General features: G+C 43.2%; 1 protein-coding gene across 1 annotated transcript; it reads left to right on the forward strand.

Moving 5' to 3' along the window:
• Positions 1–330: 330 nt before the first annotated feature.
• LOC118564722 lies at positions 331–23,169 on the forward strand. Its single transcript, XM_036143560.1, has 4 exons — positions 331–412; positions 2,816–4,904; positions 18,595–18,791; positions 23,065–23,169. Exons 2-4 carry the CDS (start codon positions 2,822–2,824, stop codon positions 23,167–23,169), a joined length of 2,385 nt encoding a protein of 794 aa, XP_035999453.1. The 5' UTR covers positions 331–412; positions 2,816–2,821.
• Positions 23,170–23,305: the final 136 nt, after the last annotated feature.

Consider the following 23,305-nt stretch of genomic DNA (forward strand, 5'->3'; position numbering starts at 1 on the left):
CCCAAAGGTTTTGAACAGCACTTTATTTTCCTTTCATTGTCAGTTACTAAATATTAGAGACTCTGAACCCGGTTTTTACCGCTGCATATTTACAAGAGTATGAAAGATGGCAACATAAAGGCATAAAATCCCCAGTCGCCTCCTCTGAACATATCCCGGCCCCCAGAGAGGTTTGAGATGTTTCAGTTAAATAATTTTCTCCATGGTTTCTTCAGACGGCAACAAGTTATTCTATGAGTCCAAGATTTCCTGATTGTGTTAGTCAAATTTGCAGTGACATCACATGGATGTAATATAAGGCTCCCATTGCTTGTGCCATTTGAGGGAGGACTGATCGCCACCAAACAACCAACAAAGAGCACTGTGTCAGTCCTAAGCGAGAGCGATCGACTTGGCCAAGGATTCCTAACTGGTAAGTGTCAGCTGCAGCCTATGATAATCGACCGATATTATATTCGCCATATAGCAGGAACATTGAGTTGTCGTGGATGTAAACTGGACCATATTTTTGTCGGCTTTATCTCAGCCGATCGAGCAAATAAAGCTTTGCCGTCTAGAGACTCTAAAACTTTAGTCTGTGAGAGAGACTGCTTGGTTCTCTGCTCTCAAATTCCTGTATATCTGAGTATGTTAGAGCTGCGGAGCACATGGTGATCAAATGATCAGTTCAGGGAGCTTGAGACAAAATAATGAACCAGTTGTTAGAGAGGAAGAATTTGCCCGAGGGAAGGAGTTCCCAACAAGATGCGGAGAGGCTGGAGAATGATCAATAAAAGTAAAATCCCCTGCAACTTCAGCCTGATGTTGAGAAAAAAAAAACTATATGACAATGTTTTCCCCGTTTTACCGATGCCCTCCTTCATTCGGTGTGTTGGGTGTTTCACTGTGGATCTGGCTGATGAGCTGGGCTGTCAGATGAGAAGACAACAGTCAGTCATATGTTTTCACACAAGCAGGGCATAAGGACACGGGAGAGGAAACAGACTCATGCTCCAGACATAATCATTGTTCATTGTGCTGCGCAAGTTGCTCTGCTTACTGCTGCAGTTTTGTTTGTCCAAACTCATTTAGCAATTAGACAATGTCATGGAAAAGATCATTACATGCCTCCTTCCAGCTCCCGGGGTTCTTCATCAGCGCTAAAACAAACTTTATCAAACTTTTATGAGCATCATGAACAGAGAACGCCCAGATGTCTGAGTGGAATGTTTCAGTTGCTTCCAAAGAGATGTTTTAAGTGCTAATATAATGTCTTTAGGCAATATCCAATGGAGGGAAAAAAAGCAGCGACTGGCGCTCAGTCAGTTCAACAAGTCACATGTTGGCAAATCAGTGAAGATTTATGACTGTAACACGTGTGCACAGTGCTGGTTTTGACATTAGTGGCACCCTGGGTAAGCCCGTCTTTCTGCTCCACCCCATATGTTATGTTTAATCAAATAAAGTGCAGTTTAGTCTTTAAACACTGAAATAGCAACTTATTTTGATGAGTTTAATCAGACTGCAAATCGAACATCTTTTGTCAGTCACAGAGTACGGTAACCTTTAGCCCCTTTGGGGGGGGGGGGGGGGTAAAAATAGCAGATATGCAAGACTGGCAACCTGGTTTAGCAGCTCTGCAGCAAATACTGTGACGGAATAGTTCAAATAAACTTAATAGAAAACAGATAAAACTGAATGTATTGAAAAATATGACCCAGTCAGAATATAAAGTTATCTACGCAGCTCCTGGAGAGACTACATTCACATTTTTTGCTCTCCTAGAGACACCGAGTACACAACAATATGTGTTTAAGGGCTAAAAAAAATGTGAGATGTGTTGCTAACCAAATTGTGAGTCAAATATGGACCAATGGACTGTTTTAATACAAAAAAGGTTGAGAATGTGTTGGACTACCAAAAAAAAAAAACAGTGTTAAATCACTAATCCATATTATCCATCTAACCTTGGATTGCTACACAACTATCATTTGAGTTTAGATGAGTGATTCATTCATGTTCTATATCCTGCAAATTTTTGCAGACTGCTGGGGATTATGGGAGACGATCTGTATCTGTCAATGGGTGATAGGTACGGTACACCCTGGGCAGGTCGCATCAGAATGCAACATAGAGAAGACCAGCGTAGACAACAATGCACACATACAAGGGCGATTTAATAGGTGCAAATAACTTACCATGTCTGTTTTCTGACAATGCACAGAGAAATCACCACAAGTTCCAAAAAAGAAAGTGAACTATCATTTAAAAACGAGATCTTCTTGTTTCAAGCCAACTGCTGCTTAAGACCCAAATACAAGCAGGATGTAGGCAGAATCAGGATCAAAAAGGGACAAAAAAAAACACGTGAACAGACGTAACAAGGAAAACTGTAGGTAAATGGAGCCCAGAGCACCAGGAAAGACAAATTACCAAAATAAAACAGGAACTAAGATCTGCAAAGGTAACTAAGAGTTAAAGCCATCGACTTAAAATTACCACAAAAGCCCCAAGGATCATGACAAACGGATTGTCTCTTACAAAGTTTGTCGTAATTTTAGACCCAGTTCTGGATTGAAGCCACCAAAGCTCTCCCCAAACAGCTTGAACCCAAAGTTTTGGTCACACAAATGGCCCTGCAGTTTTCAGAGTGCAGCTTATCCTGTGGTTTGAGCTAGTAATAATGGGCCAAGTATCTCACATGAGATCGTTCTGCGTAAAAAAGAGAGGAAGCGTTTCAGGGCTCAGGTTTAAAGTGCTTCCAGACATTCGACACATCAGAGTATCATTCAGTGCCTCTGTCCTGTGAGGTTAACTTCATTATCCTTCTCTGCAGACCAATATGGGACAGAACCAAGACAAAACTGAAGGAGGAGAGCCGGTTCCTGACGAGCAGCTGGAGGAAACTAAGTTATGCAGTGAACTAGGAGGTTTGGGTACTCGTTCAGGTGAGATCACGGAGAAAGAAAGTTCATGTGAAGAAGACGATGGGAAAAAGTCAGATGAGCCAGAATGCTATCATCTGAACGAGAACCCCAGCTATGAACCGACAATAACGTCCATTGAGAGGCTGTGCGAGAGTCAGCACACTGCGAGGGAGGTGAGACAGGGAGGGGCTGCAGAAAAGGAGGGCGGAGGTGAACAAGTAGAGGGAGGCTGGACTCCTCCTCTGTCTCCACATGAGACGGAGAGGAACCCCGTGAGTACCTCAGGAACAGACAGGCGTAAAGCAACGCACAAATTATCCAGGATCAACAAAACCAGGAGGAAAACTGCGGAGCAGCTTCGAGCATCTACGAAGACCAGGATGGAGCATCAGGCGGAGGAAACCCCCCCACAAAAAGATGACAACTCAGAGGATGCAAGCTCTTTTGGACACTCTGAGCACGACCCTGTGATGCTGAAGACCTGCGCCTATGGAGCTCATACAGGAAGTGGGCCGCTGCTTGTTCAGGACCTGAATGAAATTATGATGGCTGGAGCTGGAAACGAGGATACTAAGCTCCGCACAGGAACAGTCGGCTACTTAACTGAGAGGAAGGAACCGCCTCCAGCTCGGCCCCCACATCCTTTGGAAAACAGACTCCAGAAGGAGTCTTTATTACACATGAGTGATACCATTCAAGGGGGAACCCCAGAGGAGAAAACAGAGATTAATGAAAAGGAAGTCGCTCTAAAATATGGTTTAGGTGACTGTTCCTCAGCTGGGCCAAAGGTGACTGATGTATGTGAGATGGAGACAGAGATGCAGCATTCGTACGCTGATCACACAGCCATGGCACTGGAGCCAGCGCCAACTGCAGCCTCGGATCTTGAGCCGAGCTCTATCCTAGAGAAGCTGCTGAAGAGAAACAAAACAGAGGCAACCCCATCGCTGGCTAAAATAAAAGAAGTTTACACTGAAACGAGGCAAGATCTCGTGGACGCAGAGCAGATCGTTGAAAGCGCATCAGCTGCGCCCCTGAGCAGCGAGAACGACCCGCCTGAGGGCGACACAGAAATGACTCCAAGCCAACAACCCAAACCAAACCCCGCATCAAAAGATTCCCACGGTGAGAACGGAGAGGTGAAACAGACGACGGCGGTTCAAAACCCAACCTCAGATTCGCTTTGCGTTCAGCCTGCTACGTGTGAGCGCTTACTAACTGAACCGCGTCGCCCGAGGGCCGCGAACATCAACTCGGCAGATGATTGGGTGAAGGCAGATGCTGAGATAAGGTCAGACACGGGCCCCCCTGAAAGCTTGTCTTCAAACAGCTCACAATCAGCTGTTTCACACAAGACAACATCATGTGAGCAGCGTGGCGTGATCGCCGGGGAATCTAAACCTTCCTCGGCGGAGTCCACGCCAACAGAGAGCGGCGGGCAAATTGAAAACTCCTCGCGGATACTCAGTGAGGAGAAGGCGGACTCTGACATGGTTGGAAAACCTTCATCGATAAAGACCGAAACAAATAACAAAACATCCGTCACTGACGGAGCAGGCGCTCTGCAGGGAGGTGGGCAGGTGGCAAGAGAGCTTCCTGAAGATGCTGCTGCACCACCTGCTGATGCCGCTGCAACTTTGGTCGCAGATGGAGGAGTTATCAGTCAGGGACGCAGCACCCAGCCGGAGGTCAGGCGTCTGCACTCAGAAAAGGCTCAAGCAGAGGGAAGTGACGTACAACCTTACAGTGAGAAAGACAGCGTCTCAATGAGGGACAAGTCCCAGAGCCCTCCGAGGCCCAGGCCTGTTTCTGACCTCATAAAGGAGACAATTCAGCTGCATGAGAAGCTGCAGCACCATGACCGGCCCAAGCCGGCAGAAGTCAAGTGTGCTGACGAGCAGGCCCAGTCCGTCAAGGTGGCACAGATGAAGGCGGCTTTTGACTCGGTTCAAAAGTCCCCAGACAAGGCCGTCGAGAGGAAGCCGTCGGTGAGGCGAGGTAAGGGCGTCGACGTTATGGTAACTACAGTGCGCAGAGCTGTGGGGGAAAGTATTTGCCCCATTACAGGTGTGTTTTCTTTTTCTATTATTTTTAATTGCATTTTACATGTTTGAGATGATCACATTTGAAGATCACACAAAAATGACCAGGGTAAACACAGATTACAGTGTTCAAATGATGACATTCTGTATCAGTGGGGAAAAACTTTTCCCTGTTTGAAAAAGTGTTCGCTCCCTAAACCTGATGGCTGTTTGCGGCAAGAACTGCCGTCAAGCATTTGCAAAACTAAAAATGAGTTTTTGAAGAGATTTAAGTCCACCCTGCTTTGCAGAATTGTTTCATTTAAGCCGCTTTGAAGGGTTTTTTTTTAATTATTTGGCAGGAACGGCCTGTTTGGAGTCATTCCTTGGCATCTCAACTGGATTTCAGTCCAGACTTTGACTAGGCCACTCCAAAACCTTTTTTTTTTTTTTTTTTTTTTTTTAGCATTTCCCATAATTATGTGATGTTTTGGATCTTTTGGCAAAACCAAAGTGGCCTTGAAGTTAAGGTCTCAAATTGACATTCCCACTTTATATTTTACTTTCAAAATTATGTTAATTTTCTGTAAAGCTGTGTTGGCTCTACATCAGTTGTAACGAGACGCACACCTTTCCAAAAAGATCCACTGTGTTCTCGTCAGTCCATGGTACGTTTCCTAAAGATCACCCAGAGGTTTGTTGGCAAATATGAGACGGTCAGTAGATAAGGCCATTTAACTCGTACACAGAGGCCATCTTTTTGCCCAATCTCTTTCTTTTTGTTGAATCACGAACACTAACTTTAACCGAGGCAAAGGAGGTCTACAGTGTTGATCTGGATTCTTTGTGACCTACTGGATGAATGATTGATGCAGTCTTGGAGTAATTTTGGCAGCCTGGTCACTCCTGGGAAGGTTCGCCGCTGTTCTGTGTTTTCTCCATTTGTGGATAGTGTTTCTCTCGCTGTTTACTAAAGTCCCAAAGCCTTAGAAATGGCTTTGTAGCCATTTCCAGACTGACAGATGTTAATGAGGGTTTTTTCCCCTCATCTGCTCTTGAATTTCTCCCTTTCGGAGAATAACATGTCACTTTTTGACACATTTCAGCCTAATTTATGTTGTCAGACAGGTTCTGTTTAAGTCAGTCGTGCCTAACGCTAGTTCTTGAGAGCCAAACACAACTAAACTGGACTTGTTAACCACTGATTTAAGGGATTTTTTTTATTGGACTACAGGTCAGCAGTATTCATGCCTGGTTGTGGCTTCTGAAATTAAACTCAGCTTTCCAAAAAAGTTATGTTATTAACAGTAAATCAATGATTAAACAAGAAGAGTAGCTCTGTTTCTTATCAAGCCAGGTTGATTTAGATTTTTTTTTCATTTAATTAATGTAATTAATGTAAAACTGATTTTGCTGTTTACCCAGGTTGTCTTTGTCTGATATTGAAATTAGATCAATTGAAACACGTAAGAGTGACAAAAGCAAGAAGAGCAGAAAACTGAAAGGGGACATACACTTTTGCACTTTGCTTTTCTAATGATCATCGTAATAATCTCAACTTCTCTTTTTAAACTCCCTTAGACATAAGGTTAGGAACTTGCCTAAGCTCTCTATAGGATTCAGGATTTTTTCATTTACCCCTCACTCTTCATGTGATCAAACTATCAAATAAATAGTTCTTACCAGGATAATAAAGACATTACCTCAATTGCTGGGGAAAAAAAGTATGCTTTATCTTTTAAATGTCGAATCTGCTGTAGCAGGAGTGTGCAACCTGCAGCTCCATAGCCACAGTGACTCCTGATAACTTTGGCTAAAAATGATAAAGAACCAACAGCTATAATAACAAATTTATGTTTTTATAAGTTTTTATTAAATAATTAAATTGCATTTATACAACAGAATGACACTAAAAGCATGTTTTAAAGATCTATTTTTCTTTTCAATGGTTGGAGATTATGTGCTTTCACGTAATTTCACAAATAACAGAAGAAAATGTATCCCTCCTCTTCTTTTAAAAGTTTTATGTTTTCCTTTATTTTAAAACCTAAAAATGGAAATAAACTGTTAGTTGCTTATAAATAACACATTTCCTACAGTCGATATAAAAAATATTAAGTCATATTTTTTTCAACAGGTTATGTAATATCAGCGGCTCTAACTGAGTTTAATTTTGTTGGACTGAGGGCAAATATGGCTCTTTGGATTATAAAGGTTGCAGCTCCCTGTGCAACATGGAGTCCACTTCACTCTGAATTTGCAGAATAACGCCATCTTCTGGGGCACTTTTGCACTTAACCGAAATTGTATCCTTTAAGATTTTTTTTATTTATATATCTAGATAAAATCTATGTAGTTAATAGGAAAAGGACAATCACGATGGCCATAATTTACAATTAAAGTTACTAACCAGGGGTGTGTATTTTTTTTTTCAATGTCAAATGCACAGTAAAACACTTCTGGTCTTGGTAATAAAGTGATTTCCACAGCAGGACTTCACAAAATACAAAGTTTTTTAAAAGAGTACCAAAGAAACTTTTAACTGAGCTTAGTCTGTATTTGGGTTGATGACGTCACAAGACAGCTGGCGTTATTAAACTCTATGTAGATGAGTGACTTTTGACAGACTTCAATGCTGATTTTAAAGCATTCACATTGCATTAGAGTCAACAGAGGTCCAACCTTACATGTCTGGGCCAAAGTTTGACTTTAAAACACGATGCTGAAGCTGGAAACAAACCATGAGGATGAAAATGATTGTATTTATAATTTTAAACTGGAAAATCTATTCATGTTCCTGTTTGAAGCTTTTCATCTGATAGACTTCTCTGCATATTCGCCACTCAGAAAACAATCTCAAACTCCATTTTCTGCTTCTATCACCTTTACATGCACGTTTTATTGTTGCTCAACCCCCCCCCCCCCCCAATCTCTGCATTTGTCTCACATGTAGCTCAACCTTGTTTTTCTTCTTGTGCAGATTTCCAGTAAACACGTATGAGGGAAGCATTTGTTTAAAACATGTAAATAAAGAGAAAACAAATAAGAAAAAAAAAACATTTGGGACGTGCTTGGGACGTTTCTTTTTGGGTAATTAGAGTTCATTATAAACAATTTACAAAATAATTAGCCAAACATATGGCATGCTGTTCTATAGATGACAAACTATAGCTAATAGTTAATTTTACATCAAATCCTAGCTTACCTCTGGGAAAACCTGTCCCGAAGAAAGCAGTGGTGTGTCGCTTGAACTGAGTCAGCACAACGGGCCGATTCGTTTTGGTGATCGGTTCATGGCCTGTAATGCTCGTTAATTGCAATTATTAGTACGTATATATATATACTTTGCATATGTCGTTAAATGTCATTTGATGAAGTCAAAACTGTGTTGAAAGAATTGAATAAAAAAAAGACACTGACACAGTTACATTGCGCAGAAGAGCTTTTTTTTTTTACATAGGCATCTGTGCATTCCTATTAATTTATTATTAAAAGTTGGATTAATCCTCGAAGCTAGACGCGACACTAAGAGATATGAGCCACCAGAGTCGGCGCTTGTTGGTAAACTGAGCAAAACAATCCGGATCCCGGAAAAGAGCCATAATTCCCATCACGTCAGAAACAAAAAAAAACTAAGCGTGAACTCCGATCCCTTCATTCCATATCCCTGATTGGCTGATGGAACTGTCCGTCAAAGGAAACTAAGCTAAACACGACACCTTATAAGGAGCGATGGGGGCGGGGCTTGTGACAGAGAGGCGAAAGAGCACAGAACGGCTTGTTGTGTCAGCAGCGGCTCTGGACGAGGGAGGAATAAAGTGGGATCCGCGTTTGCCTGTCTTCTATCATTTCCCTTTCAGGAATACTATTATTTCCCCCCTTTATAGGAAGGTAAGAAACACATCGTTTGTTTTGTATCAGTCTTTTTGCGTGAAATATTTCTATCTTACATTGCCACCGGTGCTCTTCTTTTCCCTCCCCACCTAACCGCAGCAGTCCAGACAGGAAAGTGCAGGCGCTAGCTAAAATGAATCGGGATAGTAGGTTTTGATGGGGGGGGGGGGGATTGTTTCTTAGCTAGCGGCGGCCTGCGAGGCAGCTATTAACCGACGTCTTTGAGAAGTTTCCCCCCCCGCAAATAAATTACGGCTTTAAGTGCAAAATGTGTGCGTTCCTGTCGACAACTCCTGAAGGTGAAACGGGGCTGGTGGACGTTATCGAGCGGGGTGGGGTGGGTTTAACTGTAGTGCGGCAGGAAAACTTATCTCCGGAGCGATAGACACACACACACACACACACACACACACACACACACACACACACACACACACAGACCGAGGGTTCAGTCAGCACAACCGCACCCTGGCCCCTGGCTTTCTCTCTCTAGCCGAACAATAGCTGATACACACGGAAAAATGCCGCGGTTTGACTCTCTTACTTCCCACAGAGACCGTTAGGAGAGAAATCAGACATCCCCAATAAAATGTCTCCGCAGAGATGGATGCCTTGACCCAGTTTTTAAAAAACACAAAGCGGCGGTTCAGGGGAGGTAGTGGTGGAGGGTGGGTGGGGGGAGATGAATGGTTTTTTTCTGGCTTTGGCGGCTCTGATCCCAGCTGCATGCGTCTGGCACATCCTCCTCCCGGTCCGCTGCTTCTGGCTGTAACACGTGGAGGATTGTCAGTGTGAAATGCTTTCGGGCTCGGTCCGTCTCCGACAGACAAGGTGGTGGGGGAAATAATCTTGTTTTTGCCTCTCGGTGAATTCCTGATTTAAACAGGAGGGGAGCTCAGATGACTCCAAAACAAGCCCGACCATTGCAACCAAAGATGCATTATTTTTGTTTAAATTGTGCCCGTATGCTCAAAACAAGCTAACATGATGGTTTAAAGGTGACTTATTTATTTATTTATTTATGCTAGTTTTCACGCATTCGTTCAATGACAGGAAATTATCTCCTAATTTAAGGTTAATGTAAATGGGTGCTGCAATACAAAGGATTACTTAAAGCTATAGATTTTTTTTTAATAATGGGTAAAACCGTCCTTCCATCCTGAAAGTAGCCAATACATTGAGTATTCAGAAAAAGCAGGCTAAAAAGATAGATCTCTGTGGGAGCTGCAGGCTTGTAAAAACTCTGACCAATCCCTGCTCCTCGCCCTGAATGGCAGGGGTTTAAGAGTTTTTGGTCCTGCTCTCACTCCCCTCTGTTCCTCTAAGTTCTGGGGGTATTGCCTTATTTATCGTTGTCCCACGTGCTAATCATTCTGACGCGCTCACGTAACGCCAGTGCGCGCGCTCGTTCTTTGTTAGTTTCCGCTTGCTGGGCGTGCGCACTTCTAGTCTTTAGCTGTATCCGAATAGCCTTAATTATAGACGTCATTGCGTGACGGAAACGCACATGGATGATGCGAGTCAAATCCGAAAATTAACTGTGAAGTGCGCCATCTCTTTACGGCGGACATTTTCCTTGATTTACGTGTTGGGGCTGTGCTGATACGTCATGTCACGCAAAGAATTGTGGGACACCTAAAGGGTTCTTAGCGCCAGTAAAGGACGCCGCGGGGTTCCTAGGCTAAACTGGCCGTGGGAGGGAGCATACAGGCTACTTTTCCTACCTCCTTCCTTACTGACTGCACTATTCGGACAGTACTTATCAGCAGTTAGCTTAGCGGCTAGCTTTGGTGTTAGCCGTTCATTGTAGCTCCGCCGCTTTCACTGTATGTTGCTGAGAGTCACAAAAAGCAAACCGCGTTCATGTTTATGAGAAGAAGAGGACGGCCTCAGCAGAAAGAAATAAGACCAGAGTGAATTTTAGAGATTTCTTTTTCACGCAGTTTCCCCCTGAAGAGCAGGTAGGATGGTCTTGGCGATGTGCAATTATTCAAATAGGGTGCTTCTATTAGAGCTCTTTGTTTTTGCATTTTTATTTCAGATGTACCTGTAAAGCCAGTGGCTGAAACAACCCAATTATTTCACTCTCGGGGTAGTGACGTTTTCTGATTCTCTGCAGGTTTACGGTTCTAAGCTGATCCACCTTTTAAGGTTCTAGGAAAGATGATTAAGGAAGGAATGGGCTTGCAGTCTTAAATCATTTTTACTTGTAAAGCAGGTAGTTTAGCCCGTCATAGTTGTGTGTAAATCTTCCAGCTTTAATTCTTTGCATGTTTCCCATCCCTGTCCTTAAGATAGTTTGATTTCTAAGGCTAGAGTGCCAGAATATTTGTATATTTGCTATCAGCGGTTTTCGCTGTAAAGGAGGTGAAGGCTGATCGGCAGGGCAGCCGACGAGTCAACAGTAGTCCGGCTGTGTTTGGATTTGTTAGCCATTTCAGACACGGCAGGCTCCGCTAGTCATGGTGCAACGCGAGGCCTCTGGAAGCGCGCGGCCTGTCTTCCTTCCTATAGCTTTGTGGACAGAGGAAGTGGGTCAGGAAGCAGAGGCAAACCAAGCAGAAGACGCAGTGGAGCACTTGGTTCTGAGGACTGCAGCATGACGCTGCTGTGAGGGCTGTGGTCAACCTTTGCTCACATGATATTGGTGTAGTTGTAGTTTTCACACATGTTGACTGTTTCTGTAAAAAATGGCACTTTGAATTTGAAACAACCAAAACCTCTTCCTGCCATAACATGTTCTTTGGAAAGAACTGCTTTGTCTCTTTATCACAAATGACGTACCTCCGCTGGTGGCCAATCAGGGCTCAGATGTTATCCCGGCTACTTGGTCAGGAGGAAAACGCAAGAAAGGAAAAAGGATTCAATATGAAATGTCCATGTACATGAGGTGTTTATTATTATTATCCATCCATCCATTTTCTTTATTCCTTTTTCTAGCACAAATGGACAGGAATGTCATTACCACCAGCACGCTTAGTATATACAGGACGTTTCCTGTTGAAACAAGCCTTGTAGATGAAGAGGATCTTGTACTACTAAGTTGTTTCTGTTTGTTTTTTGTTTACACAGCTAGCTAAAGGTTAAACTTAATATTAAAGAAGTTCCTTTATTGTCCCACAATGGGGAAATTTGGGTGTGACAGTGGCGAACGCGGACAGTTACACACAAGTTATAGTAATGAAAAGAAGTTGCATAACTTAAAAACTAGAGCTACAAGATGGATTGTATCACAGTATCAACTTTTACGTTATGTGGATGCAATTGTTGGATATTCTTTAGTTTTTTTTTTTGTTTTTTTTTTGTTAACTGGTTTGGACTGGTTTTAGTTTCCTTATTTTTAGCGACCTTTGATTTACAATGCGTATGGTTTGTTTGTGTGTTGTATTTTAAAGCTGTCCTACCTGCCAGGATGTCATTTTTAAATGAGCTTTATGATTACTATATAATAGGGCTGGGCAATATGGCTTAAAAATAAAATCTCTGATTGTATTATACTAAATCAGATTAATCAATTCCCCCCTCCCCTTTTATTTCACAAAAAGAAATGAAAGAAATAATTTAAAAAACTTGCTTTTGTCAAGCAGTTTGTCTGGGAGTTGACCTGAATTCAAAGTGCAATTAAATACAAGCTGTAAAACATGCTTGTTAAACAAGATGGCGGCCCTGCCATTGTAAACAGTGAAATTATAACGAAATGTTTGTCGCATGTGGTATTGCACAATGAGCTAAGAACAGGCTTCACTTCACTTGTGTAACTCTAATTTTAAAGACAGCAAATGAATAAATGTCTTGTCTTATGGTTAAAAAAAATGTTTCCTCTTTACAATATTTTGACAATATATTTTCCAAAATGCATATTCAGCATTGCATGCTATTCTCTTCATGGAAGCCCGATGAGTGCATTTACAAAATAAAATCCAGATTTTCCAAAAAATCAAATCTTAATAAATTGTAAATTCGATTTAATCGATTAAATGGATTCATCGCCCCGCCTTACAGTACAGTCTTCCTGGTTAATGAAACATAAAATAACGGCAATAATTCTCGGCATGACGTGACCTGAGGCATGTTTGACTGGTAGGTGAAGCAGACGCGTCATCTGTGGTTCCTTTGTAGCGAGGCACTTCAGACAGGTGCCGTCATTTCTTGCTTTTTTTCTTTCCCACCAAAACCAGCGACGTGTGCTGAAGCGCAGGGCTGTTCTGTGCATAATTTATTGGGGGAAGGGGGAAGTGGATGGCCAGGAAGAGGAGGCGACGGCTTTGTATTCAGAACATTTTTTTTATTTTTTTATATAGGATTAGAGCTGTAAGCAGGCAGATGTTCTACTTACGTGGCTTTTCATGTAGTTCTAACCTGATACATGCGTGCACACTTTTGGAAACATTAAAGAAACATAAGAACATTCCTGTTTTGATTGCTTTCGTATTACTATAAAGTGATCCGTGTTAAACCAGGACTTAAGTAGGATAAGACGTTTAGTTTTAAGTCTCACGCTGCCGAAAGTTGCATTTAGGAAGGAGGGGGTTAAGCTGGAGGGCAGCTTAAAGCGGGGCCAGTTTCACACTAGACCTCCAGACCTTAGCTAGCGCCCGTATTTATGTTTCAACCTAAGGAAGTTGAAAATACGGAGAGCTAAAGTCTTTGTATTTGTAAATAGTAGATAAAGTTTCTGAGGAACTGGCACCCCGTCAAAGCGTGTAACTCATCTGGGACAAGCTCCAACATGTCCATCTCCAATAGAGTAAAGATCGACCAGAAAGCTGATGGACTTTTCTCTGACTCTGGTTGTTGTCAGACTTGTCAGCGAGTCTCTATATCGCACAGGCATGTGGGGTTGGGTAGACGTTCAACCATAGAGAGCTCCTTATCTGATATTCATTGGAATCTAACTGGAATCTGGTTTTTCCGACGCGGCCTCAGTTACAAGAGGAGGATTTAGCCGCCGGTCATCTGCAGTCAGTCTTTAATGACAAAAGGCCAAAAGGGACGGAGACAACGCGGAGCGCTCTGAGGCTGTGGCATCGCTGAAGTACGCGTCGTGAAAGGGGAAGCTAAGTGTGGGAAAATGGGTCTGTAAGCATATTTAAGGGAAGATGAAATGGCAACAAAAAGTGCTCCAACTTCCAGATTTTCTGCTGTAGTCGTTTGATGTCAGCAGGATGTAAGCGGCAGGCCTGGGCAGCGGGGATCTACAGATCTTTGAGCCTCCCTGTGCGTTGAGGCGTGCTACCTGCACGGATCTGCCTGTGTTGTGTCTGCAAGCCCCAAATCCCAGCAGATCCATTCTAGTTTAGAAACGATTAAACAGCCCATGGTTGTGAATTTTTCTCGCTATGAAACGGCATCCACTTTCAGACCGTTTGCCAAGCGGCGACATTAAAGCACGTAGCGGTGTTTAGAGAAGAATTTGCTAACAAATGTTCCTTAATTCATTGAGAGTGCAGCTCTGTACGATGTAGAATAAACGTTACTATAGCTGGTATTCTTAAATATGATGCTTCTGACTATTTAGGCATCAAATTGGGTGTCCATAGGCCCTGCTGGTCAGCCAGGAACATCTCACTTTTCTTGGAATCACTCTAAAAGTTGCAGAAATGGTCACATCTTCAGTGTAATAAATAATGTTATGCAAGGAATTTGCTAGTGTATTTTTGATTTTATCATAAGTTTAAATAAAAAATACCCTGATATCGCAGCAGTTACGCCAAAATTAAAAGCAAAAAGGCCGACTGCAGAATGTTGTTGCCCATTCTGCTCTCTGTAGAGTAACACGAAAGAAACCAGTCGGTGTTGGTTGGTTGGTTAGGTAGCTTATCTGCTTGGGTCGCTAGCCTGCTGCTGGTTGCTTGACAGACACGCCACTCGTAGTCCTCTGCCTAAAGACTGAGGAGTGACGTAAATGTTCACAAACAGAAGAATGTGTCTCACCTGTAATCAAGGGGAGAGCGTAACACCCTTCTTTCAGCTCGCTGACTAGCAGTGTGCAGCAAAAATTGGGGGGAGGGGCTACACTAAATTACTTTAGGTTACCCAGACAGTTTCTCTGGCAAACTTTTGTAGAAAGACCTAAAAGCATAGACAAATGAGCTGAATCTGACCATTCATATACAGAAAGGACTTCTTTTTTTTTTTAAAGCGGGAAACCATTTAAAGTGCCAGTAGCTGCTGTCATAACGGTACAGGTGAAACGTGGTCGGTGCAAACGTCTTCTGTCCCTGAGGTTGTGCTTTCGATGTGCACTTCAGATTAAACAAACATGCGTTTTAAAATCAAAGTTGTCTTTTAAAGGAGGAAATGTTGACTGTAGGACAGTTCAGTGCTGAGGTGGGTTTGGTGCTTCATTGTTTTTAGCTTTAAAATGCATCGTGACTGAAGGGACAGAAACGGCCTCCGCACTTCCTATAAAAGCAGATGTTAAAGGGGCGAAATTCTGCAAACTGGCTTCTTGGAGCAAAACTTCCCTCTTTTATTTTTAACTTGCATTAAATAAAAGGCACCAGTCACTACTGAGGTGGTTAATATGGAAGGTCTTTCTTTCTTTCTTTCTTTTTGCAGTAAAGTCTCATTCTGAAGTTTGTCACGTGTAAAAACAGATCATTTAGGCCAGAGAACATCTTAGAGCAAATCTTATTTAGTTTGCAGATTAGTTGTACTTCACACAAACTGGCAAAAATACACAATGGTGCACTTAAGACTTGGGTAAACTCAGTCTGTGACTGCTTAGCTTGATTTATCTTGAAATAAAAATTTACTTTGCACTAGTTTATGAAGCTAAACTTGGAAGTTAAAACCTGCATCTGTTAAAGAGCAAGGAACAGCTACGACAATCTTAGAAGGTACTGTGATTTTTATTTTATTTTTTTAATGTATTTTTATTTGAATGGCCGTATCACAGGGCAGCTTCAACCTGTCGCAACTAAATATTCCTGGATCCCATTTCCACGAGTACAACGCTGATAATAATAAGTCGGCAGTCCCTCCTTGTGAAAATACTGCAAAGCAGGAAATAAGTTCAGAGTAGCTGTGTACCAGCATTGAATGGACTACGTAGACCTAGACTAGCAAAGCAGAGCCGGAAATAAGAGCACGTCATGTTTTACCTTTTCATTAACGTCCAAGTCAAACATTGTTTTGATGGTTTCAAATTGGCAAATACATGCTGAAACACTCGTGCAGTGAGGGGAGGGGTAGATTTTGGGTTGTACAACCACTCCTCAGTGGTGCTTTACACTTACGCATGGAAGACCAAAACCTAAAGGTTTAGGTTGTCTGCAGGGCTTTCAGAAATAAGCCGAACGTCGGAGGCTGCAATGACAAAAACATACATTTTAACTAAATGTACATCTCCTTCTGTGACAAAACCAGCCAATTGTTTGAGGTCCAGCTATGGAGGAGGGGCGCAAATGCAAATAATTACGTGTAATAATCATTAAAGCTTTTAATATCATGGCAGTTGTGTGATTCTGACTTGGTCACATCCATCTATTGTCTGTTCACACTGATCAGTGCAGCTTTTGCTAAAAGCATTAATGATTGGTCTTACAAAGAATCAGAATATCTTGTCGAGGGCTTTTTAAAAGAAAGCCAGAGCCTGTTCTTGACGGAAAAGAGTTATTTGTCGGCTGATAAATGATAAATGCCTGAGATCTACCGAACCATTCTCTGCCCTTTTTGGAGAGCGTGTCGTCGTGTTTAGCTTTGTGTACACAGAAAGTCCTTCAACCTGTTGACCTCTGGTCTGATGCGGCTCTCCATTATATTTATTCTGTCCTTCTGGAGAACGCGTCTGCTGACGTCGCAGCATCACATTGAGCTATTTGCTTATGCGCGCTACTCTAGAAGTCTGCGGAGCCGCCCCCTGTGGAAACCGGGGGCGAGTTTTTCCTGTCTCGCCTGCTCTGGTTTAGTGGTGCTGTAGGCAGGCGGCTTTTCCAAGGACCTCGAAAAATTCTGCTCGCTTCATACAGTGTGGGTAAGGAGAAATGAAAAAAAAAAAAAAAAATTATTTATATTTAAAATTCCTTCCCAATGAGATGCTTCAGCCCCCGTCTTACTTAAGCCCCGCTCACACCAGCATTCCCACCTTAATCTGATCTGAAGGCAGTTGTGCCATCATATCTGGTTTGCCTGATGCAGGCGCCAACATGTTGTCCCCCAGTGAAAAACGTCCTCAGGTCAGTGTTAATTTCCTTCAACCGTTTTGACCTTCGTTGAGCAGAACGACACGAAACTTCCTCGTGTGTACGTCCACGACAATCCGGCGACGCGCGCTCGACACCGCCGCCAGTAGATTCGGTGTTGGATACGCGAGAGAAATCTTTCTGACGGTGCCCGTTTTTACTTGTTTTGGTACATTCCTGACTGGTGTGGTAGCTTATCGTCCAGTTTTGTGTTAAAAGGCCCTGCCGCGCCCCCCCCCCCCCCCCCCCCCTCCAAGCATTGTGTCGTATGTGTAAATATTGGTGTAAGCAAACGAGCGTCGCCCCATGCCAGTGACCGTCCCGCGTGACTTTACTTTTGTTTCATGTAGGAAGAAGGCTGTTTGGCCGCTCCCACCTTCCAGCGGAGTCGGCTCGCTTCTTGTGTTGCAATCCTTGTTTTGTGTCAGAAAAACGAGCCGCAGAAGCTTCAGTCATGTTTCTTCCCCCCCCTTCTCACACACACACACACACACACACACACACACACACACAATGGGAAAACCACCTGCAAAACATGCCCCACATCCTGTGGATAGCTTTGCTCATGGTGACTCAGAGTGGAAATGTGCTGGCGGGGCGTAGCAAAAATGCTCTTCAGAATAAGGCTTTGAGGAGCTCGTAGAAGCAATTGATGTTCGGCTGTGCCCTGTGTAAGTCGTAGGTGATGTTGGACCTGTGTTTTAAATAAATATAACTCTGGCCAGCTTTCCATTATCTTTGGAAGTGGTCTGTTATTGTAGAGAGAGCAGAGGGACTCGAGCCTTTTTGAATGGACGTGTTTTCCAAAGCTTGTTGTCTTGGGGAGGATTTTCCCCGAACAGACGGCAAACTCTGTTTTTGTTTGGGTTCGGTATGCCGTATCTCCCCCAGCATCACCACCCAGTCCTGTTACCACGATAAATACTCTTAGAACCTTAGAAAAAATGTAAACCCATTGGAAGGACAGCAAAATAACAACACCCTGAAAACCATATGCAGGTTGTAAGATGATGTAGCGCAGGGGTCACCAACCTTTTTCAAACTGAGAGCTACTTCGTTGGTGCTACCAGTCCTGACGTTTTGAACCAAAAGAGTCAGAGTTCACCTTAACTTTATGTAAAATAAACAAATTCTTCATGCCTTGTGTGAATAAAGTGTGAACAAATAGAGTAGTGGTATAAAATAAAGTTTTAGATGCAGTCCTTTTTTAGGACAGGATCATGGGCACCACATGTGGTCCTCGGTGGCTACTTGTTGCCTGTAGGCACCATGTTGGTCAGATTAATGCTCATTAATGGTTAAAAACAGTATTTTTTACAAACCCCTCTAAGATCTAGGCTTATAGTAATCTTAATTTTAGCAACATCAGGGTTTCTTGATTCGTTGCTCCACTGTTGATTATTCCTAAAGTGTTTTTTTACTATAGAAAATTTGTGTAATACTTATGGGGAATATTGTGTTGCACATAAAATGTAACTATCGTTTGCAGAATTTGCAGAAGTTTTTTTTTTTTTTTTTATTCAGTTCAGCGAAGCAGGTCCCGGTTTGCCAGACGGCGCGTACTAAATTGCCTCTCCCTCTCCGCAGATATGAGACGAGTTGTACGGCAGAGCAAATTCCGTCACGTCTTTGGCCAGGCGGTGAAGAATGACCAATGCTACGACGACATCCGCGTCTCCAGGGTCACATGGGACAGCTCCTTCTGTGCGGTCAACCCCAAGTTCGTCGCCATAATTATCGAGGCCAGCGGCGGTGGAGCTTTCCTCGTTCTCCCCCTTCACAAGGTAGGTCTTCGACGCGTTTGTATCCGTCGTAGACGAGTCGACGGAAGAGGCCGCTTTGGGTTCGACGTAAAACGGCGTCGGCGTTGAGTCCGCATCCCTACGTTGCTTCTTTGTCTTATATCTATCGGCATCAGATTAAGTTAAACAGATATTTGGATGAATGTAAGGCGGATATTGAATTTAGAGGGTTTTTTTTCTTCACATTTTTAAGAAAACAAACAGCCACTGGTAACGAACACTCCCTCTTACAAGCGGCTCTGCGTCCCGTCGACTTGTTCTGGGATTAATGTTTACCTGCAGGGCTGCCTGACACGCCCTTACGTGTAAAGCTCTGGAGTCAACTGTGTCCTGATTCCTTTCTCCATATAAGGAGTCGCTTCTAAGATTTAGACCTTTTTGTCGGGCAAGACCGCTTTTTTACAGCGCGTCGTCATGTAAGCCGAGTGGCGCGCTGCACATGTGGCCTTTTGTCTTTGACTGTGCTGTTATATTGGGATTTATTAATGAGCAGCAGAGGTTAAACTAAACGTCAAACTAGCCTCTGTCCTATTTAAAAAGTCATCACGGTTGATTTGTTTAGCCTCTCCGGTTGGTTTTCGCCGCTGGCAGACACCGGCAGAGCTGCAGGTCCGAACACTGAGCGGCGCTACCTGTTGACAGCTCTACCCTCGGTCTGTAATTAGCGTACAGTGCTACGCCGCCGTGTCACACGAGACGGCTCTGGCGTGGGGACCGGATCCTCAGGCCTGTCATCACACAGCTTACACCTCTCAGCGCCTCGTTCAGTGCAGGGCTTGTGCTGGAGGTGAGCTTTCACGTCCCTCCTGCCCGTCTTTCCTGGGGTCTATCTTTGTGCTCGCTGCAGCGGTGGAGCCGCAGAACACGCTCCGCTCTTCACCGCTAACATCTGCTCCGTACAGGAGACGGTTCCCTTTGCTTCAGCAGATGCCTGAAGTCAGACGCCGGGGGGAGAAAAACCAGAATCATTTTTAGTTTGCCTAACATTTAGGTGGACGGACTTGAAAGACCAGTCCTTCAGCTTGTAGTATTTGACTCATTTCAATGCTCCGTTCATTGAGAAACTGTAGCTGTAGCCATGTGAGAAGAACTGGATTGGTGTTTTTCTGACTCTAAACGGTTTGCAGAGCACAGCAGCCTGACTGGATTCACCGTTTGGTTCCAGAAAATGGTTTTAGGAACTAGAATGTTGTTTTTTTTCTGAAGGTTGACGGAGACTCCCTTTTTTTTTTTTTTTTTGAATTATGCTTTATTTTTCTTTAGCTCCATTTTCAGCACTTTGTCAAAGTGCAATTCTCAAAGGAGTTTTTGTGCAAAAAGCGAGTCCCTCTGGAAATATCAGCATAGCGTCATCAGGCAATGCAGCTTTAAAAAGACTGTATGACTAGACTGCAATCCGGTGAATTAGTGTTGCAGCCTGAACTCTGTCTGGGAGACGCCGTTCTAACAAACCACTGGTGCGTCTTGGAAAATTAGAACTTCATCAGAATTTTCTTTTTTTACAAATTGTGACTCTTATATAGATTCATTACAGTCCTGAGTTGTCACAATACAAACTTTTCAAACTCGTGCCATGTTATTCTTGATGGCAACAATCCTTAAAGAAATAGGGTTCTTTCTAGTTGAGTGCAAAAAATATGATGCAATATTTTTACGTTTTCTTTTTGAAGGGAGAGGCGCATTGTTTAGTTGTTTCACTTTTTAGCAGCGGGTTGATTCGTCAGCTGATTAATGTCGTCCCGCTTTAATTGGAACCACAGTTGCTGTCGAGCATCGGCGTCACAGGGTCGGCTCATAGCGTCGGCGTGAGGCATCATTCGCCATTTCATTCTTTTTCTGTCCATCGGCTTCACAGGGAAAGTACCGCCGGACAACACTTTTGTGTTTTCCTTCTCAGCTAAAGTGGTTCGCATTGGTTTTGTTTCTTCTTTTTTATTCTGGATGTACTCGTCATGTTAGCAGAGTTTAAAACTTCCAGCAGCAGCTCATGGTTTTATTCAGGTGAGCTGCTATGCGAAGGGGTATTTGGGCATAATGTGGTAAGATTGACACCAATGAGTATCTTTTGAATAATACATTTTTATTACAGTGATTATCAAACTATTCGTTATTTTGACACCATCCTAGTTAGACAGTTTATTTTGATTCTAACTGCTTTTAAAGAAAAACCCACAAAATTGATTTTCTCTGAAAATAGGAATACTTTATAAGACTTAAATTAAAAAAGGGTATTTTACTGAAATGTTGGCCTGCTGAAAACTATGTCCACACAGTATATGCAGTAGGTGATCAGCCCTGGTTGCTTTAACGGTGGCCAGGAATCATTTCTTCTAAGGGAGACGGATAAAGACGCTTTAACTTCAGCTTGAATGTCGTGTTGGGTCTGGTCCCGCTCATCTTCCTCTTGACGATGCCCATGGATTCTGAGGTTTAAGGCAGGTGAGCTAACGGGCCACACAAGAACAGCGATGGCAATTAAACCAGGTAGTGGGTGCATTTGGCAGTGTGGGCCGTCCTGCTGGAAAACTCAAGAGAATTTGAAACCATTGACATTCCCGTCACTCTTTAATCTTGGGAAAGACATTTTTGGTGTTTTCACAGGTTATGTAATTTAACATAGCTGTGATAGTCTTTACCGTGAGTCCATCTGGTGTCTGTGCATCACCATTATTCCCTTGGACAGGCTTTACTTCAGTCCTCTTAAGGCTGCGGTTGTTCTTTTTGCTTGTGTAAAGCAACAAGAACCCCCCCCCACACACACACACACACTCACACTTTTTCCCTCCACTCAACTTTCCATTTCTATGCTTGGACACAGCACTCTGCGAACAACCAACTTTTATAATGTGCGATGCACCGTCCTTGCAGAAGGAGTTGGTGACTACTGTGCCATGTGTAGCCCATAACATTACATTTCTCCTTATTGTCATGGCGTGATACTCCAAATCTATGTTGTATATCAGCTGTAAGCCATAATCAAAGCTTAAAACGTATCACTGTCTGAAATAAGTGTTTGAATTACAGGAATACATTGAGGTGTCGATGAGGAAGCTTGAATTATTTGGGTTTCGTGTTATGTTGGTCCTCTCACCCCGTCCCATCTCTAAGGCAAGGATGCATCTGTCCTGCTAGCCCATCTGCTGGTGCCGTGTAGCTGTACGTCTCTGTGGGCAGCCAGCTGCTTTGGGCCTTTGTCCTGCGCTCACTCCCTCTGAAGCCCTTTTGTCGTTATCACATTTTAGTATTGGGAGGAGGGGCCGGGGGGGTTTAGTTTGTAAGAAGTATAATCATGCTCCTTCCCCCTTTCACAGTTACGCCAGCCATTGTTCTGTGGATGCAACAATGGGAGTTTGAGGCAATGTCTTTCTACATCCCTATGTTCCCATTTATCTTTTTTTAATTAAAAAAAATCATCAATAATTCAGAGATTCTCGCAGGTTTTTGAACAAACTGGAAGTCTAAGGCTCATGTTGTTGGGGTGGCTCTTTGTCTGACTCTATAGGATGTGTATTTATTTTTTTTTACAGCAGGCTCCCTTGGCTCAGGACAGCTATGATTATTGTCATTTCACTCTGTCAGAACCCATGGACATATACTGAGGGTGGATCAGATGTCCACCTGAACAGATTTCTTTCTCTTCCCTCGCGCTTTGAATCTCCCCTTCTCGTTCTTGGCTGAACACCCGCTAATTTATTCCCTGATTTCCATATGAAGGAAGTTGTGGGGAGTGATGGCAACTAGCAAGTATTTGGTGATTCCTTTCTGTATTTGCTTAACAGGAAAATGGAGGACTATAGGGAGATCACTAGAAATGCTTTGATTTTAAATCTGCAAGGGGGGGAACAAAAAAATCAGAGGCATTGGAAAGTTTTTTTACTTTGTTTCAGGTGAAACATTTGTTTTGCAACCTGTGTGTGTGTAGCCTCTGCTATATATATATTTAATTTGGATTCAGTCCCACAATGATCCATTCATCCTGTGCTCAGTCTTAGCTGTTAGTAATCCCAGGGTGTGTGCACAATGACCCAATATTTGTGCTCCTTCACTCCGCCTTTAGTTTTTAACCGAGCTTAGTTCTGTGTCTGGGTGCACAAACCTTCTGGATGCGCATCTGATCCCGCGTGTTTCCCAACACTTTGGTCAGTTTTTGTGCTCAAAGACCTCTGTATTGCTCAGTTCCCTCTGCCTTTGCCGCCCATTCCTGCTGACTGCAGATTTTACCATATATGGTCATTCACTGCTCCCTGCCTGACAGCCTTCCAAGACCATTTCCTCGTGCGCTGCCATTGGCTGCTTCACGCAGCGTCGCCACACTTCTGGATTCCAGGATAGGCCAAAACGCCAGAAGCACCCGAGGTGATAGAATTGGGTTGAAGTCTGACGTTGTCTCTGTCAGGAAGCCCATATTTAAATGCTTATTGTAATTTAGTCTCTGTGTCTCGGTTTAAGATTATTATTTACATACATTTTTTTTTCTTTGGTTAGCAAACCCTGAA

Source organism: Fundulus heteroclitus, chromosome 12 (genome assembly GCF_011125445.2).
Source record: "Fundulus heteroclitus isolate FHET01 chromosome 12, MU-UCD_Fhet_4.1, whole genome shotgun sequence".
Classification (NCBI taxonomy): Eukaryota; Metazoa; Chordata; class Actinopteri; order Cyprinodontiformes; family Fundulidae; genus Fundulus; species Fundulus heteroclitus.

Excerpts from the sequence above, each read along its gene's own strand:
- LOC118564722 (XM_036143560.1), top strand. The coding sequence starts at position 2,822 with ATGGGACAGAACCAAGACAAAACTGAAGGAGGAGAGCCGGTTCCTGAC. Across the intron at positions 4,905-18,594 it reads GAAGCCGTCGGTGAGGCGAG|ATATGAGACGAGTTGTACGG; the intron begins GTAAGGGCGTCG and ends CCCTCTCCGCAG. Across the intron at positions 18,792-23,064 it reads TCGTTCTCCCCCTTCACAAG|CCTTCCAAGACCATTTCCTC; the intron begins GTAGGTCTTCGA and ends CCTGCCTGACAG.